The sequence below is a fragment of the Cyclopterus lumpus genome, chromosome 25 (genome assembly GCF_009769545.1).
Source record: "Cyclopterus lumpus isolate fCycLum1 chromosome 25, fCycLum1.pri, whole genome shotgun sequence".
Classification (NCBI taxonomy): domain Eukaryota; kingdom Metazoa; phylum Chordata; class Actinopteri; order Perciformes; family Cyclopteridae; genus Cyclopterus; species Cyclopterus lumpus.
Genome location: NC_046990.1, coordinates 2,713,339 through 2,733,664, shown reverse-complemented (window position 1 = coordinate 2,733,664; position 20,326 = coordinate 2,713,339). Strand labels below are relative to the sequence as shown.

Genomic DNA, 20,326 nt, shown 5'->3' with positions numbered 1-20,326 from the left:
TTTAATAAAAGCATCTATAAAACTAAAGTTGGGCGAATCCAACACATGCAACGCGTCTCCAAAAGTAACATCCAGCCGCCACCAGACTCGCTCACTCAAAAAGCTCCAGCGGTGGGCAACATCATATTCAATAGAATAAATACGGCTGTGCAGCTATTATGATTGCAGCTAAAATGCTTAGCCTAATATATTCTCAACAGGAACACGAATACAAAGTGCTAACCACTTATTCATATGACATACGATCCAGTACATGAAGTCATGTGATTCTGCTCTGGGACGACTCAGCTTGAGGTTCATCCTGTTTTGGACTCCAGGACTGAGGACCGAGGACCAGAAAGATGGACTGAAAAAGTCTACTAATGCTTTCCTGTGAAATGTGATGCAAACAAAGCCATAGTTGTTTTTATTATTAATGTCAAAAGGGATTCATCATTCATTCACAAGACACAGATCTCAGTCGGGACAACATAGCACACACAGGCGTTGTAGTCGTACTTCCATAAAGCACTAGATGAGGGAAAGCAGCAGAGCGTATCATGGTCTGGTTTCCACCACGAAACTAAAGAAGAAGCTGCTCACGCTGCTTTATGGCTCCATGAAACATTCACTTTAGTACAAAACACAGCTTCCCGAGCCCTGTGCTCTACATTCACTCCGTCAGTGTACAGTTCAACCGCTTCAAGGTTTGGTCTGAAGCGCCTGAAACATGTACAGCTGGACAGGAAAGTACAAAGTGCGTCTCCTGGTCCGAGGAGTCCGTTGCATCTTCGTCTCCAGCTCCTTTGCCGCTCTTCCTCTTCCCGTTTGGTTTTGATCTCGAAGCGCGAGACGGACGGAATGAAAGCGACGCGTGTGATGCGGCGGCTCGTGTTCATTGGTCGCTTCGTTCTTTTGGGTTTCTTTGCGTCAGCTCAGCTGGTGGTGTTGAGTGATGAACATGTTCTGAAGCGTGTGCGCCTCTGGGCCGGTGTTCAACTGTTTGAATGGCATCGATGAGGTTATAGGCGATAGTGTGAAAAGGGACTCTCGTGCCCCGGGGCTCGGTGGCCCGAGTCCCGCGCTGCGTCACAGATTGCAGTACAGCGAATGAGGTTTGGTTCGGCAGTTCTGTTCATCCCCCGGACTGAGAGAGGAGGTGCAGAGAGCCGAGAGAGGAAGAGAGGAGGTGCAGAGGGCCGAGAGAGGAAGAGAGGAGGTGCACAAGGCCAAGAGAAGAGAGAGAGGAGGTGCAGAGGGCCGAGAGAGGAAGAGAGGAGGTGCACAGGGCCGAGAGAGGAGAGAGATGAGGTGCACAGGGCCGAGAGAGGAAGAGAGGAGGTGCACAGGGCCGAGAGAGGAGAGAGATGAGGTGCACAGGGCCGAGAGAGGAAGAGAGGAGGTGCACAGGGCCGAGAGAGGAGAGAGATGAGGTGCACAAGGCCGAGAGAGGAAGAGAGGAGGTGCACAGGGCTGAGAGAGGAGAGAGAGGAGGTGCACAGGGCCGAGAGAGGAAGAGAGGAGGTGCACAGGGCCGAGAGAGGAAGAGAGGAGGTGCAGAGGGCCGAGAGAGGAAGAGAGGAGGTGCACAAGGCCAAGAGAAGAGAGAGAGGAGGTGCAGAGGGCCGAGAGAGGAAGAGAGGAGGTGCACAGGGTCGAGAGAGGAGAGAGAGGAGGTGCAGAGGGCCGAGAGAGGAAGAGAGGAGGTGCAGAGGGCCGAGAGAGGAGAGAGAGGAGGTGCAGAGGGCCGAGAGAGGAAGAGAGGAGGTGCACAAGGCCGAGAGAAGCGAGAAAGGAGGTGCAGAGGGCCAAGAGAGAAAGAGAGGAGGTGCAGAGGGCCGAGAGAGAGGAGGTGCAGAGGGCCGAGAGAGGAAGAGAGGAGGTGCACAAGGCCGAGAGAAGCGAGAGAGGAGGTGCAGAGGGCCGAGAGAGGAAGAGAGGAGGTGCAGACAGCCGAGAGAGGAAGAGAGGAGGTGCAGAGGGCCGAGAGAGGAAGAGAGGAGGTGCACAAGGCCGAGAGAAGCGAGAGAGGAGGTGCAGAGGGCCGAGAGTCTGCTGTCTATCACTCTACATGAGCTTGTTACTCTGGTCGGTTCTTGGTGCACTTTGTTCTGATTTTTACATGAATCCAAACATCTTGTAACCATAAAGTTTCTTTGGATAAAAATATCAGCTGAATACAAAAGAAAGTTATATAAATGTGTTCGACACTACGAACACAAATTGTTCGGTCAAAGACAAAGCGGCTTGTGTTATTTGTGCGTCTCTCACCACGCAGGGCTCAGTGGAAAAAGGTGTATTTGTTGTTCATTCAAACCACATCTAGTTTAAGAGTCTTAATAAATAATAACCACATTGATTTGTTGTTATATTATGAACATTTCATGTTGTTGACAAATATAAGATCTCAAACCAAGTCTCTCTCTCTGTCTCTCTCTCTCCTCCCCCCCCCCAGTCACTCCTCTGTGATGGTGGGCAGGTGAGGGGTGCTGGGGGAACCGGGTATGCTCCGTAGATCAGACCGGACGTTGGCGCTGGAGATGGACCACACGTCACTCAGCTCTGCAAAAGCGGGAAAGGAGGGGCAAAGGTCAAAACAAGTGGCATTGTGGGTAATACAGAGGCAATTCTGGAGGAGGGGCACGAGAAACAAATATGAGGGTCTGGGTACGTACAGGTGACATGAGTATTGAAAGTCTCATTAATGATAACACGTTTCTGTGTTTCAGCCAAGCATAAATGTAGAGATGATGCATGAGGCCCGGACACATGAACTGTAGTCAGGATTATATGAAGGACTCGATCCCTCCAGCCGGTTAAATCACACACAAATCTCTCTCTCTGGGCTTCATCCAGGGCTCAAGCTAGTTTTCTACAGGACACATGGGAGCACAGGTCACACGGGGTTCAGGGTTCATACAAGGTCTCCGGCAGGGCTGACATGCAGGGTGTCATGCAGGGTGTCATGCAGGGTGTCATGGGTTGAAGACCAAGGGGAGGGAGATGTTGAGGGCTCCGGCAGGGGGGTCGGAGTGGAGGGGGCTCCAGCGAACACAGATGACCTCGGAGGAGTCTGACACACACACACACACACACACACACACGCACACACACGCACACCGTCACACAGCGGAAGATCAACGCACGCAAAGACGGTAATGACAAGAATAACGTCTCCAACTTTGATTTTGGGGGATATGATCGACGTCAATATCAACCGCGTGGTTAGCGTTAGCTGAGGGACGGGCTTTTTGTATTGCGTAGTGCATTCTGAACAGTCAGCTTCTCTGAATAAAACTTGTTCCTGTGACTCTGAGATGCTGGAGTGTGTTGGTGCTTCGCTTGCTGGAATATGAGATAAGACATTTCCTCTTTTAATGTCGGCTCAACGCTCCTTTAAAGCCGAACTCTGGACTGATCAGCAGGAGGAGACTGATATTGATGTCCTCATCTGACTCCCATAAGACGGCACAGTATTTCCCAAAATGAACAAGAAGCTGGCCGAGACACTTTTTGTTCGTCCCAACGTATAAAATAGACCGATCGACAAAATGTGTCACATTCACATGAAATCTTAAAATTCAGTTTCAAGATTAACTTTTCTTTGTGAAAAAAGGGTTATCAAATGATCGAACAACAACAACAAACGTACCCGTCCGGAACTTGCTGTATGGTCCGTTCTCATGAGTCTGACGGCTGCCGGACCAGAAGGGCAGGCCTCTCTCTCTCCACCTGTGACACACACACACACACACACACACACACACACACACACACACACACACACACACACACCAAAGAGAGAGATCAGAGCGGCGGAGAATAACCAGGTGCGTTTCTGTACTTCAAAGTGCTTTAAGACTGTCACATGCGCCACTGTAACGGCTTTGATGGTGCATCAGGATGTGTGTGTGTGTGTGTGTGTGTGTGTAGGGGTCCAGGTGAGAGTGGACTAGGTATAAAAGGGAGAAGTGAGTGGCTGACGATGAAAGAGAAGACGAGATAACAATAAAGTATAAATAAATCCACAAAAATGTAAAAACACATCCAGCCCATTGTGGTGCAGAGCCTCATCTGGCTGGCAGGAAGTGATGAATCTCACGGACATGTTTTATACCTCAGTCCAAAGGCCTGGTCGTTTAACCGTCCAGGAGAGACCGTTTAAATATGCCGTCTCTCCTGGAGGATATTTATAGTTTCAGTGGTGTTTGACACAGGCTAAGACTAAATGAAAATATATTGTTCTCTTGACAATTGAACTAGGTGTGAAGGTCCAATGTCATATCACATCATATAACGGGCAGGACGGGGTGGGTGTGTTTAACTTTTGGGGGTTAATCTGAACTTTGTGGTGAACTCTAACCAAAAGCTGTCTAGTGGTCCCACAGTATGTCTGTCCCCAATTAAGCTTTTTAATGTCAAATATTATAACATATATATGATAGAAATGATGTATATGATGGAAAAAATACCAGGTTGAACAATAAGTGAGACTGTCCCAACTGGGTTTCTCTCCCTCCCTCCTGACATATTAATGCATTTATGAAACCTAATAAGCAGCCAGGATGACTCAGCCATGCACGGCGTCACCTCCCCAACACCAGACGTTACAGTTAGCAGGGAAGGACAATCATGAGTGTGTGTGTGTGTGTGTGTGTGTGTGTGTGTACACGCACCAGTGAAATATGAAAACTGCAATGATGAGGAAGGCCGACACAGCATCAGTCAGAATCCACATTAAACTATATTGCTCTGGAGTCTGAAAGAGAGACAGACAGACAGACAGACAGGCAGGCAGGTAGACAGACAGACAGGCAGACAGACACACACACACACACAGACAGACAGACAGACAGACAGACAGACATACAGACAGACAGACAGACAGACAGACAGACAGACAGACACACACACACACACACACACACACACACACACACACAGACAGACAGACAGAGAGACAGAGGGTTTATTACATTTGCTGAAACAAAGTGTGAACATGAATGTCATTCTTTCATTAGGTAATTGGACCCCCGTATTAAAAACGTAATGAGACTCATGTGAAGTTGGGCAGACATGTGGGTGTGAGAGGGTGTTGCGTAACCAGAAGGTCAAAGGCCAAATCTTCCAAACACCCACGATGCTCGCTGGAGAGCTCCCGCCTGCCGACTCATTGAAAGTCACAGCGGATCAAAAAAACCCAGAAAGTACAAGTCTGGAGAGATTAACGAAACATGCTCAGGCTAAAACATGAGGAGAAGCAATCAAATAATTCCAAATAATAATAAGATAAGATAATCCTTTATTAGTCCCTCAGTGAGAAAATTACAGGATTACAGCAGCATTGCTCACAGTAATAAGTAAATAAAGTAATACAATTACGTTTTGTTTATGAATTAAAACATAACAAAATGATTGTATAAAGAATTCGACCCTGTCCTTAGTCTACCAACACTAATCGATTAGCTGATTTCATTTCTCTGCTATCTTCTGTTGACCGTACAAGGTGTTCATAAATATCATGAGTCATTCAGCATGAAATAAGCAGGACAAAAGAAAATGTGCGTCGTTCGCAACCCTTCGCATCCGTGCGTTGAATTTGCATGGGATCTATTGGTGTGAATCAGATATAAGACATGACCCTAATGTGTCAAAGTGCTCTATGTGAACCTAAAGATCATCTTTGTCCATTTCACATTACTGAGAAACATGGTGTAGTACTACACATGCTCTTTGGTGGACGTTTGCCTCATTACAGAAACTACAGCTCTTATTCAAACACGGTCATCACTTAAAGTGCGGAACGAATGATCGGATTACTTTTAACGGCAGTGATATCTTTCCAGTCTAGAAGCAGGTCACAAAACATTTTAGTGTTAAAGTAGCTTCTGTCTGAGAGGGAGTCACTAACATCTACTCCCAGTTGAAGATTGAGTTGCATTGTGGGAAATGTAGGATCCACTGTTTCCTCGGGACTAATACTCAATATATCTCAGCCTACGCCGCTTTAATTTTGCCCGTTTGTTTTTGAGTCTCTTGTGGGTCTGCATACTGAAGCCCACTCAATACTGAGCTCATGACGTGAGCCTCGTTCGGAACAGCAGCGATCACGATATCTGAAGACTTTGAATGGGCTCACCATGAGGAAGAGCGGCTTGTTGATGTTGGACAGGATGTGGACCGAGTTGGTGGTCACGGACTGAGCTCCGGCACACCAGGCCAGAGTGTAGAGCCACGGCTGGCTGATCACGTACAGGTTGGTGCTGATGTTCACCGACTGGTACTTACTGGGGAGAGAGGGTTAGATTGAATTCACCTCACTCTCAAAAACACACACACACACACACACACACACACACACCTCTGTGAATGCCTGGCAGATTGTCAGGATGAAAGCGTCCTTTGAAAGTCTAATGACCATCTGTTGAGGCAAACAGTGTGCGAAATACAGAAACTGTTCTCTGCCAGGTCGTACAGCCTGGAGTTGTATAATCCCCAGGAGTTCTATAAACTGGTTATTTATATTTAGATATATTTAAATAACTCTGTTTTGCACTGAAATCGGTGCACATATTTTAGCGTAGCTACTGTTTTTTACCGGGTTTAATTCGGTTCAGGCCGGTACTGACTCAAACAACTGAATCAGTTGATGAATATAATTCTAATCCTTTATTTATCTGTTACATTTTTATTTTATTTTAGTTAGGAAAGAAGTGTTTAAGTCGGGTCTGATGTTGACTTCTACATAAAAGAATGATTCCAGTCACTTCCACACTGAATGGCATACAGCGGTACCCAAAGCCCAGGTATCAGTAGCAGGACTGAAAAGGTCAGATCGATGAATCCTGAGGTTTAATTCAATACTTTGTTTAATTACTTGTGCCGTCTGTATTACAAACACACTAATTACCTGACTTTAGAAACATCTTGAATGATTCCCAACTGTGGTAGTGAAACAATAATCACCATGGAATGCAATAATCACAACGTGCTTATGATGTCTTCAGAGCACAACTGTTACCACACAATGTACCACCACGATCCATCCAACCATTGGTTACAAATGCGGTGCCATGAAAGCTGATATTTCCATGTTTCCAAAGAGATATTGCAGTGCGGAGGAATCCCCGGCAACAAGGGGAAACTATTTCAGTGGACTGTGTGAGTTGTGTTAAAAACCCTGTCGGTGTGAGAGTCACTCAACCATCTTTCTCTCCAGATTGTTCTCCCACAGCTCTGTGCTGCACCTCCCACGCGTTTCTCTTGTAGTCCTGCTACTCATCAGCCTCTTGTACCCTCTTCTCTTCTAAACCACCTCCTTCTCCTCACTTCGACCAATTCTGTCCCCTACTGAATAAGTTCCTCTGTACCCGGGTTTTCTCCCCCCGGTGTACTTAAGGCTGCATCCAGCGCTTGGTAGGTCCTAGTCCTAGTTAGTTATTCAAAGTAAATCTTTTTTTCTCCAATATATATATATAATATATAATATGGACAGTCACTCGTGACAAAACAGACATTTAAGTGACACTTTCACGCGGCGAGATGGAGTCATTCATACCGTGAGCTACATAACTACATGTAAACACACACACAAACAGAGGAGACCAATTCATAAGCTCACAGTGAAATGTCCCTTTAACCTCAGCAGGTATAAGCAGATAAACACAACTGCCTTATTGAGTGCCTCCAATTGTATGTATTTATTTATTTGAATCTGTGAATTCATCAGGATTTGTTTTGGACATTTCAATGCAAATATCCACATTTGAATTGTATTTTATAAAATACCTTTTCGCAGAACAAACACACCTCAAATGTAGTTTGATTATTTCATTAAAAATGTTTTCATAAATAGGAGCACGTCTTTTTTCAGTTTCTATTCGTGGAACTGTTTCCGAGTGTCGTTCATTACAGGATGACTTTTTCTGTACAGTATGGAGATCAGTACAAAAAAAACATATTTCAACTTTTGTGTGAGGTTATATCCTTTTGGTGAGAATCATTTTAAACCAATTTGGGTATTTTTTAGGTGATAATCTTTTTAAATTGTGTGTGTACCTGAACTGTTGTTGTGACATGGTGCTGTAGTGCAGGTTCAGTCTGGTGATGTGGCCGTCTCTCAGATCCTGAATAGACGCCTTTTCTCCAGAGGTCTGCTGCAGCTCTGGGTCCACAGCCTGGACTAGTTCCCTGTCCTCAGATGGCAGCCACAGCACCTACATATACACACGCACACACGGTAAATGAGGAAAAAATACTCTTGATGGTGTTAAAGCTCTTGAGGGTGTTAAAGCTCGGGTGGTAATCTTGTGGTATTCTTGTGAAACTAGCAAGACCACACTAGATTGTTTGAAATGATCCAACCATAGAAAAACAGCCCAGTGTTGCCAACTCTTTTCCAATGAAAGTAGTGAGCAGCACAGCTCGAAAAGATGCTAAATCTAGCAAGAAATTGGCAAAGTCAGCAACACCAACAGCCCATCTCTTCAGGCCTCCCTCCATAGCCTGAAGAGATATTATCATAATGAATGTAACAACGAACATGGCTGTTGTTAGCACTCACAGCTGTTAAGATAGCGCCTTGTGGACTCCGGTGATGAGCATCGAGTGAGAGTGAGACGTCTTCTCTCTAGCAGATGGCATCATGTACATTTCAGGAGTCAGAATCTCACAATCAAACTTATGCACAAATGATTTAAGATGATCAACTGAATCGTTTTGACCACCTTCGGTATTCAGATTAGGAAGCTTGTGAAGGTTTGCCAAATTTATTAGTATGTGCCAGATACATTTTTTATCAACATTGCACATTTTGCTGCTTTAGACATATAAGTATTAAGAATTGGACTCGGTATCAGCAGAAAATCTGAAAAAAAACAAGGCGTATTGATACTGTATGTTTGTCGGGAAACGGAAGCTTGAGTTTCACATCCATCCATCTGCGGTTACCTGTGAGGAGTTGATGTGGGCCTGCACCACCTGCAGAGTGGTGTTGATATATGACTGGTAGCAGGGATGACCGTACGATGGCCTGTGCAGGTCAAACAGCACTAGTTTATCGCTACAGGCCGCCAACTCCAGAAACTGGGCCAGTGAGGGAACAGACTGGTTCTGGGCCCGGGAGCAGTCCGCTTCAGACAGGGACCACACAGTCCCAAAGGGATCCCTCTGTAACGGAGTGCGTTGAAAAAAAGATGCTTACTGAGCATTCATAGAATTTTTTTAAAAAACACTAAGTTTTGTTTATTTTGATAATAGAAAATCTACAGAAAATAAAAATTGCTAAGAAATATTTAGGAAAACAATATAAAACTTGTGCTGATGTCCAGTGGTTTTTCATGAACTTTCTTCTCTCAGGGTTCAGTTAATCTTCTAACCTCTTGGCCTTATGAAACTAAATCAAATAAGTCATACCTGTTTTTACGTTACAGTTATCTCTTAGTGAAGAAGCAGATCTTTACATGGCATCAAAGTTCTAAGGTTTTCAAGGTCACAACGTCTGTCCTTCTCCCTCCAGCTTCTGTTGTACTGCATGTACGAACCAAGCCACGTCTGGAACTACAAGCCTCACCGATAAGAACCAGGCGCCAGCATTCAGCTGCTGCAGCTCGGCCCAGGTGAACATGGAGGCGTCGACGTGGGTTCGATTTGGGAAAACCTCGGCAACATTGGTGGTTCTGCTCAGAGTGGAGTCGTGCATCAGGAAGGGAACACCATCATAACTGCAGACAGAAGTGGAAAGCCCAGGACACAGAAATGAGAGGCCAGTGGTGATAAGGTGAGGAGGAATAACAGGATAGGTGAGGAGAGAGGAGGAGTGAAAGGGGAAGGAAATGACACAAGGAAGGGGGCCGAGATGACAAGAGGATGCTTAAAGTCACCAATAAGCATTTAGCTCTATAAGTCTCTGTTCACCCCTCAAAACACCTGCAATCAAATTAAAGCCACACACACACACACACACACACACACACACACACACACAGGAACTACCAGTCTCGCCGGGGTCACCGGGAGCACAGGATTAAGCTAACCCGCTCACGCTGAGTCATGCCATGCTGCTAATTGTTTTCAGGCTGTATGCTAACCCAGCTGCCGTGAGCTAATGTGTGGGCTAACGGCTAACTGGATTAGCATGGCAGTAATCACCTTAGTGCCCACTAAGCACGCTAGCACGCTTGTGTCTGAGCTGTAAAATTAGCACCAGACTGACTGCGCTGCTGATAATTGTACATGTTGCAATCTCTTGTATAATTTAACGCTGTTAATGATTTCAGGATTTCACTTTTGGTGAAAGATAGTAGGGTCACATTGAAACTATATTTCACGATCTTTAAAACAAAAACAAATCAGTAAAAGGTATTACTAAATACCATTAAAGTAAGTGAACACGTTTTATCATCAGTGTGGAACTTTGTTTTTAAATTTAGCAGAATATGCATATTTAGTTAAAAATAATAATAATGCATTGCACTCTTTTAGTGTCTGACTGTCTACATGTTCATGTTTTGACGTTAAGTGTTGTGACCAGTGGTGAAATGTAAGTATATTTAACTGTGCTTAAGAACACATTTTAGGTACTAAAGTAGTAAATGTTCCTATTTCTGAATACACTCAAGTCAATTGTGAGCTCAAAAGTAGACCAGAAACCACACAACACTAACTTCTGATGTCAACCCATTACTGTCCTGTGAAAACACCGTATCTCCAGATGTGTTGATGTTGAATGTTTGTGATGAACTAAAGGATGAAGTGTTCCTTTGTGTTTTGAGAAAATCCTCAGTTTAAAACATCTACAGTAATAAATTGTAACATACACATTAATATGACAATATCACAGTGATATTAATCCAAAAACATCATGTATAACACTGACCGGTAACATTTAACTGCACACTGAATACTTTTACATGTAGAGGAGTATTTTCAGAGTGTGGTATTAGTACTTTTAAATGATCTGACTACTTCTTCCATCGTTTGTGACAAACACACAAGTTTTCATTTGTACTATTATTTATCACTATTTTGTTTTACAAGAGACATACACACACACACACACACACACACACACACACACACAGGTGAGAGCCCTTAATACCTGATGGCGACGTCAGTCTCCAGTCCTTCTCCTCCAGCTTCCACTGCCTTCTCAAACGACATCAAAGTATTCTCTGGAGCAAGCTGCACATGAAACCGTGTGAGAAAAAATAAGTACCATAACCGATAGAAATGAAGGTCATTAAAAGGCCAGCTGTCAGACTTAGTAAGACCGAAGAATTAAGGCCAGCTGTCAAGGTTTGGTTCAGTCTCACCATCGGAGCTCCTCTGTGTCCGATGAGTTTTGGGGCGGGTCCCAGCGTTCCTGCCTCTTTAATGCAGGGCGAGTACATTCCCAGAGGCACCAGGTAGAGGGAGAAGAGCACCGACAGGTAGAGACCCAGGACAGCCACCTGGCGCACTAAAGAACACAAAGTTGTACATTGACTTGACTCCCTTTTTACTGTCTAAATACAAGATGTGTTTTTTTTTTTTTTTAAAGGAGCAGATTCAGGGGTATCTTTTGGCGAGCGAAGGGGTATTCAGTTGGTTGCAACCTGCAACCTCACCACTAGATGCCGCTAAATCCTACACAGTGTTCCTTTAACTCCTGTTCCCTAAACCTTATTGCTGCTGAAGTAAAAGCCTCCAGAACAGTAGTTTTCAAAATGGGTGCCTTGAGAACGGCTGAGGGTGCCGTCATCATATTCATTTATTTTGTCATTTTATCACATTAAAAAAATAATTACATTAACTATGTGTGATGTTACGCTATCAGACATATCAAAAAAGAAATATGTAAATATACACATTTTATTTTATTTTAATTTAAAATTGAATTAATATTGGATTAACAGTTTTGTGGGTAAATATAAGATTTATTAGGATACAGTGTTTCTGAAGTACGACTTGTACACTGGGGCTTTTATTACTGCAATAGCTACTCAAAGGCTTCATGTGAAATCATAAGTTCATTAAACACACACACACACACACACACACACACACACACACTCACACACGGATAAGTCTATCTACAGTACAATAACTGCCACAAATCCCAAAAAACTAACGACAGATACACCTCCGAGCCTCTAAATATGGCCCAGTTAAGGGGCGAGGGAGTGTGATAGCTGGAGTAGAAATTGGAATTTACAGTAATCAGGATGAGATACAGTAAATCTTCCCTGATAGGATCAACATGGTGGTCTGGTGCTGATCAGCAGCCATATGGGCGACAGGCAGAATGACGGCCGTCTGGTTTTCGAACATGGAAAAAGCTACATGTCTTTTACAAAGTATCTTGACCATTATCATTGATATTAACGATTGTTCAAAGATACAACTGGAAACATGAAGTTCATCCATAAAGAATCGTCTTTTAAAAAACTAACACATACCACACACTTTTACATCTCTGCTGCAGGGGGAGAAGTTAAACCAATGAGGTCACAACATATTTTGGGGGCGTTATTCCTAAAATAAATACACTAAATATAACCACTTTGTCTGATGTTCTGTTCCATTCAGCTCACTTGTATATTATAGTTTCTGTAGCACATGATAATATATCACTAAACTACACGAAGAAGGGCTCATGGCTGATTGTTGCAACGGTTACTGCAAATCAAATAAATCAGTAACTGGTACAAAACTGGTACTCCTCTTCAATCAATACACTGTATTGTTATATTGATTACCCTCCCTGCCCTCTGTCGGTCCGCTGAGCAGAGAGAGAGAGAGACAGAGAGACAGAGAGAGAGGAAATGTCAACAGGTGCTCTTAGTCAGGCTCATACTGTTACTGTTGGGTACAGGTACAGTCATATGCTACTGGATTAGGGGCTTTGCCTTGTGACAGGACTCCCGTCATTCTGGTGGAAATTAGTCATTACATGTGCTATGTCTTGTCTTTGTGTTTTTTAATTTTGTATAATCTTGATAGGAGATTTCGGATCATTTGAAGTAGGATTGAGGAACTTATCCATAGTCAGGAGATAGACAGTACATGCAGGAGTACCAGCACGGGAGTTTAAGTGTACAATATAATTAGAATATTTCCCAGCTTTACCTTGCTGTCAGACAGCCCTGTCCATTTGAAGCCGTTATCGCTGCTCTCTTCAAAGCCAGCAGACTCCTTTGACAAAAACCTTACCCCCTCCCCCCCTCACACTCTGTCAGAGAGCCAAAGGCCCACCTCCCTTCCAAAAGATGAAACACCCACACTGCTTACTTCTCTTGTTCATGCGGAAGGAGTGCAACGCTATTGGCCAGGAGAGAATCGCCATTAGTGAGACCGCGGCCACGTGGAGGAAAGGCGCCGTCACCTAACGATAAAAAGAGCACATCATAAAGCATAAATTACCGTTCATATGAACAAAAAAAAAAGATCTGACATTCTCTCCTGTGATTGGCTGGTGTGTCCGGACTGACCGACCTGCAGCGAGAGGAGGAGAGTCTTCCATTCTTTGCTCCAGAGGTCAGACAAGATGGCGGTGGCGGTGACAGAGAAGGCCAACGCCACCACGATGCCAGTCTGACAAAAACACGGGAGGATAAGAAAAAAAAACACCACATGTGATATCTCGTCTGTCAGTGTTTATTTATGGGAATTATCATTATCATTACCTTGTGACTCCAGTGAAGGTACAGCCTCTGTCCCTCAGAGAGCAGACACACTGCCAGCACCTGAACAGCATTCAGATATTCATCAAAAACGTTCATAAAGCTGCGTCAACAAATGTGCTTCTTTATTGATATGTGTATATTTTGAATTACTGTTAACCGCTTCACATTCCTGGCATTGTGTACATTTGTTTTTTGTACCTTATTGATAATCTTTATTTTTTATATTTAGTTTTATTTGCACTCTACGTATTTGCACTCTTTCCTCCTGTGTACTGCAACTTAAATAAGATAAATAAAGTACCGTCAGTTCTGACCGGTCCAGAACATATATTTCTGTTTAACTTCAGCAAACTGAACATTGTTAAATCTCAATTTATTTATTACACTAGATGATAATTCTGAAACAATAAATGAAAAATGTAATGGATGAGTTGGCTGGCCTTCAGTGGTTGTACAGAACTAATGAAGATGGGATCACAAATGCATTTCATTTATTTGTAAATTAATTTCATGTAATAAATTGTGCTTTTTTCTTTCTTTCTTTTTTTTTACTTATGGAAGGTGTTTTTTATTTCCAGATGTCACATTTAGACACGGATTGTCGCTCTGTTCACACAAATAATACTGAGACAAATCTTTGTCCATACAAAGATACAAAGGGCTCGATGGGCAAATGTGAACCTGCGTAATGAAAGAAAATAGTTTCAAACACTACACACAATAAAAAGAGGGGACACTACTGCTATATCTGAGTTGAACAGAAGCAGAAAGGCCAAGTGTCTTGCTGAAGAACATTACAGTGGCTGCAAAGAGCTTTCCCAGCACATTTCGTACCAACAGTAGGGCGATGTATGTGAAGAGAGCAGCAGCGACGACCAGCAGCACCAGAGACCAGGGGAACCAGAAGCCCAGGGTCCCAAAGTTAAACCTGAGGAGGCACAAAAACAGCAGCTTTCACAAACAGTGGGCCACGTGCACCGTTGTTTTTGTTGGCCAACCCGGAAGTTAGAATCTCACTTTTGTTCTTCGACAAAAAGGAAAGTATTGCAGAAAATAAGCTCTGTGGCAAACGCAGGTTTGTGATTCCTATATACATGTTTCATTCAGCAAGATACTCTTTTCAAATCAACCCCACGTTTATGATTTCTGAAGCACAAATGCAATTGACAAACATTAAAGCTTCAAAATGAGGGGTATCTACTGATGCATCCTACGTCACAGAACGAAATCTCTCAAGCTTGTGTTGACAACAGATCGTATTTCAGGCCTCTAACCAAGAAGTCCATTCAAGGAAGACTTTGAGACGAGGGAACCAGAAGGGGAAAAATGCAGACTCATTTCTTAGGTTGAGCACTCATACCTCCACCGCTCCATGAACTCATTTCTTTATGTCAACTGACGGTAACTAAGGTGATCGTTCTGTATTACCGGGCACTCCTACACGACTACCTCAGGTCTATACTGTTGACACTCTACATACACATCCATATGCAACCCCACCATATTTTATGACACATACCTGATTTTTTATATTTTGGATTGCACCGTATTTGCATTTTACTGTTATCTTAGTCATTTTTTGTGTTTTTGCACCTCCCGTTATCTTGGTCTTTTATATATTGTCACTCTTTGCACATCTCTTCCTACTTTACATTGCAACCACTGCGCAGCCATTCCCTTCGGGTTAAATAAAGTGTTTTAATCGTATCCCCATAACAATGACAACAACATGCACTTCAAACCAAAAAATCCCTCCGACCAACATGAGCCTGTGTGTGTGCATGTGGCAACATGTATGTGCTGTGTGTTTACCCACCAGTCAAAGTCGATGTAGTCGTTCTGAGCTTCACTCCAGAAATAGAGGAATAAAAAACTCAGAAAGAAGGTGAGGATCAGGAGGCCAAAACTGCCACACTCCACCTGTAACACACACACACACACACACACACACACACACACACACACACACAAAAGGATTTCTAGTCATAATCGGACTCCCTGATGCTTCCACAATTCCACAGAGGAAGTTAATCATATTACTGAGTGCATAAGGAGGCAGTATATTTGAAAGAAGCTGACAGAGTGAATATGTGCTCATATTTTTCAGAGAAAAGCAGTAACTGACTGTTGGAGTCAGCAGGCCGGACGGACGGAACACCTGTCAGGGGAATCAATACTCTGCTCTATCAGCTCAACTCACTGCTTATAGATGGTGCTGTGTGTGTGTGTGTGTGTGTGTGTGTGTGTGTGTGTGTGTGTGTGTGTGTGTGTTTACCTTGCTGCAGCAGCACTCTCCAGGCTGGGCCCGAGCTCTCTGGTATCGTCTCCATTGGCACCCATAGAGGCCGGCCAGGCAGGAGACAAACGGCTGGTGTTCATACCTGATTTACAGTCAATTAGTAATGCATATTTTTCAAAACTAAGAATAAAGCTCAGTGTTTTATCATTAAAAAAAGACATTAGGCAGCATATTACCAGACAAAATAATAACTTTTAACATTTGGGAGATTTTAAAGATAACGTATTCTGGAAAACAACAATTGCCTGTTTTATTAGAGCTTTGTGTGGAACTCTGGAAACTGATGAAACACATCTGGATCTGGTTCTCGGCTAATAAATCACCCAGATTCACTGAGCTCTGAGGCTAAATAACCTCAAATAAAACCATTTACCTCTCGTTGCACTTTTTTAAATTTTCAACGTGCAAAACATTTAGGTCGCAGCTTCGAAGTTTTAGCAGGTGCCAACCGTCAGGTATCACTGATGGGTGTGATCTGAAATGTGCAGGATCTTCTCTTGTGAACCGATTGTGCTGCCTCAGGTCTTTGAATTCTCCGGTTACTCTAAATCAAAGCGTATCGACCGAATATTTCCAAATCAGGACCTTGCATGCAGCTTGTAAAAAATGAACTGTGCAATTTAAGTATAGGCTGCACCTGTCAGTTCAATGATTCAGATTCCATCCAAATGTCTTTCCTTACATCACATAGTCACACCAAATAAGAAAATATCCCTGTTTAGATGATGCGTTCAGGCTCCCTCTGTACAGAAGCACTGTGACGCATCCGTTGTTTCCCAGTCCATTTTAAATAACCGTCACAAACACAAGCATGAGCATAAGCGTGAATGCATATACAAACTGTCATCAGTTTGTATATGCATTCACGCTGCTTTGAATATTTCGTGACTCCATGACAGTCAGGTGATGGTGTGTGTTGTTCTCTACCTCTGCAGCAGCTGCCGCCGCACCACCTTTAGCTTCCCCAGCTTCAGTCTGGTCACAGGCATACACTCACCCACAGCCCGGCATCACAGACACAGAGGGAGGGCAAGAGAGAGTGGAGGAAGGAGGAGGAGGAGGAGGAGGAGGAGGAGGAGGAGGAGGAGGAGGAGGAGGAGGAGAAGGAGAAGGAACAGGGGACAGGAGAGAGAAAAAAATAGGCACCACCTTCACCTGGAGGGAGAGAAGAAGGGTATAATCAATTTAAAATACATTTATAGGAAAACTAGACTCAGCAGGGTACGTGTGTGTGTGTGTGTGTGTGTGTGTGTGTGTGTGTCGTCCTGGCTGTAGCCTGTTTAAACTAATCCAGAAGATACAGACACTATCACAGAAATACACAATGACCTACATCTGATAAAGTTGTGAAGACACAAGTTGTGTGATTCAGGTGATTTATGACTGTACACTCTCTCTCTCTCTCTCACGCACACACTCTCTCACACACACACACACACACACACACACACACACACACAAACTGTCCTATATGGTCTGTTTACTCTGCCTCATCATTCCATATTACTCCAGTAATAGTATAATTAGACCAGTCGAATAGGAAAATCAACAGACCCTAAAAGAAAACCGGCCAGCCAGCAACTGGATGCCACTTGAGCTGAAATAACAGATTTTGATCTACAGTCGCTAATGAAATCAAAAATAACTTGTTGTCATATTTGCTTAAACTGTATAGTATAGTAGTTTATGGGACAGATAATCTGTGACAAAGGCAGGTTCCTCTGCCTCCTTTTAGTGCTCCTAAACTGATATGTCACAGCATTTCGTATTGATTATATTTACATTTATGAAAAGGTATTAATATTTCACAAAAAATAGATGCGTTAGGTTGTTTTCTACAAGGTGTCCCATCAACACCTCAACAACAACAACAACAACAATGAGAGCAGTAGTGTGGTGTATTATGAATAGTTATGCAACAGCTCTCCATCCACTGCGCCACTGAACCAAATACTAGTAAAGCAGGCCAATCAAATCAGACCCATGGCCACTAGTTTTTCCGTAATCCTGTTGACAAACAAACAAATGGAATAGAAAACAAAACCTCCTTGACAGAGTCAATCATATAAAACAAAAAGTAGCACTTGAGAAGCTGAAGCGAGACCATTTTGGAAAGATTGCTTGACAGGTGACCTCAATTATTAAACTGGTTGTTTCAGCTCTAAAAGGATTCCAGATCCCAGATCAGACCTGGGCCCTATCCTTCGTACCTGGCTAACGTAGTTAGCTGGATAATTTTCAGGATACGATTACATACGTCAGGCTTTTCAGGGTGTTACACAAACAAGTTTGTGTAACACCCTGTTAGTTCTGTGTCTGTCTCCCCAGTGACTGTTGATTGTTTGCGGGCCAGATTGTTGTTGTTTAGTCCTGTTGTTAGTTCCTGTTGTTAGTGCCTGTTGTTAGTTCCTGTTAATTCCTGTTGTAAATTCCCTGTGTAGTTAATCTCTTGTGCTACTTCTAGCCTGAGTTCCACGTTTAACTTGTTGTCAGTAAAGAGAGTTTTTTGTTTCACCGTACCCAGCCTGTTTCCTCTGCCCCTGAGCTTTGCCCCACCACACCCTGTGATAGTACAATCTGGCCAAGACAAGCTCAGCGGAGGACAGCGCCATGCATCCAGCTCTTCAGACGCCAGGAAGGCATCTATACAACCACAGCTGCTCTACGGCCAGCAGGGTCGAGGAGCTCCTCGACCGTCTGAGGACTTTTGAAGCCGCAGTGGTCGGACCTGCCGCTTGGTCTCAGCCTCCAGACTGCTCGTCAGCGGAGAAAAAAGAGGCTCTTCTTTGAGTTTATTTGCCTTTGTGCTGTTAGAAAATCATATTTCAGTGATCGACGCTTCCCCCTTTTGAAGTAGGACGGGCACACGCAACTATCCTGAGTACTGACGTCTGGTTCAAATTAACGAGATTGTTTGAGGGCGGATCAGCCTTTGAGAAACCGAGATAGCCTGACTTTAATCATCGGGTTAATTTAAGCTGGATAATAGGACATTTGATCGACTTGATCTACTGGGGTCCCTCAGGGCTCAGTCCTTGGCCCTCTTCTCTTCTCTCTGTACACCAACTCTCTTGGCTCTGTCATTCGCTTGCATGGCTTCACCTACCACAGCTATGCTGACGACACCCAACTGATCCTCTCGTTTCCCCAATCCGAAACACAGGTAGCAACACGAATCTCTGCCTGTCTGACCGACATCTCTCAGTGGATGTCCGCTCACCACCTGAAAATTAACCCGGACAAGACTGAACTTCTCCTCCTTCCAGGAAAAGGCTCTCCCACCCACGACCTGACTATTAACTTCAACAACTCAGTGCTGGCTCCGACTCCGACTGCCAGGAACCTCGGAGTGACGCTCGACAGTCAACTCTCTCTGACTGCCAACATTACCGCAATAACACGCTCCTGTAGGTACATGCTGTACAACATCAGGAGAATACGACCCCTTCTCACTCAGAAGGTGGCACAGGTTCTGGTCCAGGCTCTGGTCATCTCACGGCTAGACTATTGCAACTCCCTCCTTCAGGTCTACCTGCTAATACCATTCGACCGCTACAGCTCATCCAGAATGCAGCTGCTCGACTGGTCTTCAACCTCCCGAAATTTACCCACACTACTCCGCTCCTCCGCGACCTTCACTGGTTACAGGTGGCCGCCCGCATCCGCTTCAAAACATTGGTACTTGCGTACCGTGCTGCGAACAGATCGGGTCCGGTCTACATCCAGGACATGGTCAAACCGTACACCCCAGCCCGTTCACTTCGCTCGGCTTCTGCCAATCGGCTTGTAGCTCCTTCACTTCGAGCTAAACACTCAACAAAATCACGACTGTTTGCTGTGCTGGCTCCTCATTGGTGGAACGAGCTTCCCATTGACATCAGGATAGCAGAAAGTCTCTACATCTTCCATCGCAAACTAAAAACACATCTTTTTCGACTATACCTTGAATAGGGAAGGTAGAGCCGTAGTAGCACTCTAGTAGCACTTAAATGTCCCTTACCGATAGCACTTTGTTGTTTAGCACTTTAGTAGCACTTAAATGTCTCTTACTGATAGCACTTTGTAGTTTAACGTTATTGAAGAAATTGTTCTTGCTTGATTCTTGTTGTTCTGAGTTTGGACTCATGGTTTAATGCACTTATTGTAAGTCGCTTTGGATAAAAGCGTCAGCTAAATGACATGTAATGTAATGTAAAACCATTGAGCCTGTTCGTTTCTGTGCTTCTACTTACGTGGAACCTGATGTGGTACAGACCCAGATAGGTGCCCTAAATCTGATTAACGTAGGTCCAACAAGACCGTGTGCCGGAGTTCAGAACAAAGAGTTCAGCTCAGCGGCTTAGCACACACTCTCCATTATAAATACTCGATTGACCAGAGTGTG

At 44.0% G+C, this 20,326-nt stretch overlaps 1 protein-coding gene across 1 annotated transcript; it reads right to left on the bottom strand.

Moving 5' to 3' along the window:
• Nucleotides 1-2,518: 2,518 nt before the first annotated feature.
• On the bottom strand, nucleotides 2,519-16,978 carry gdpd4a (glycerophosphodiester phosphodiesterase domain containing 4a). Its single transcript, XM_034528836.1, has 16 exons — nucleotides 16,870-16,978; nucleotides 15,919-16,024; nucleotides 15,460-15,563; nucleotides 14,478-14,571; nucleotides 13,644-13,703; nucleotides 13,453-13,551; nucleotides 13,249-13,342; nucleotides 11,292-11,437; nucleotides 11,078-11,160; nucleotides 9,551-9,701; nucleotides 8,929-9,147; nucleotides 8,038-8,195; nucleotides 6,119-6,266; nucleotides 4,656-4,738; nucleotides 3,632-3,711; nucleotides 2,519-3,052 (listed from the first exon to the last, which is right to left on the bottom strand). The coding sequence occupies exons 1-16, from the start codon at nucleotides 16,929-16,931 to the stop codon at nucleotides 2,955-2,957; spliced, it is 1,785 nt and encodes a 594-aa protein (XP_034384727.1). The 5' UTR covers nucleotides 16,932-16,978; the 3' UTR covers nucleotides 2,519-2,954.
• Nucleotides 16,979-20,326: the final 3,348 nt, after the last annotated feature.

Coding starts and splice junctions, on each gene's coding strand:
- gdpd4a (XM_034528836.1), bottom strand. CDS start 16,931: ATGCCTGTGACCAGACTGAAGCTGGGGAAGCTAAAGGTGGTGCGGCGG. Junction 11,438..13,248: donor CTTCCGCATGAACAAGAGAA/GTAAGCAGTGTG, acceptor TGTGTTCTTTAG/TGCGCCAGGTGGCTGTCCTG. Junction 6,267..8,037: donor ATGTCACAACAACAGTTCAG/GTACACACACAA, acceptor CTCTCTCCCCAG/TAAGTACCAGTCGGTGAACA.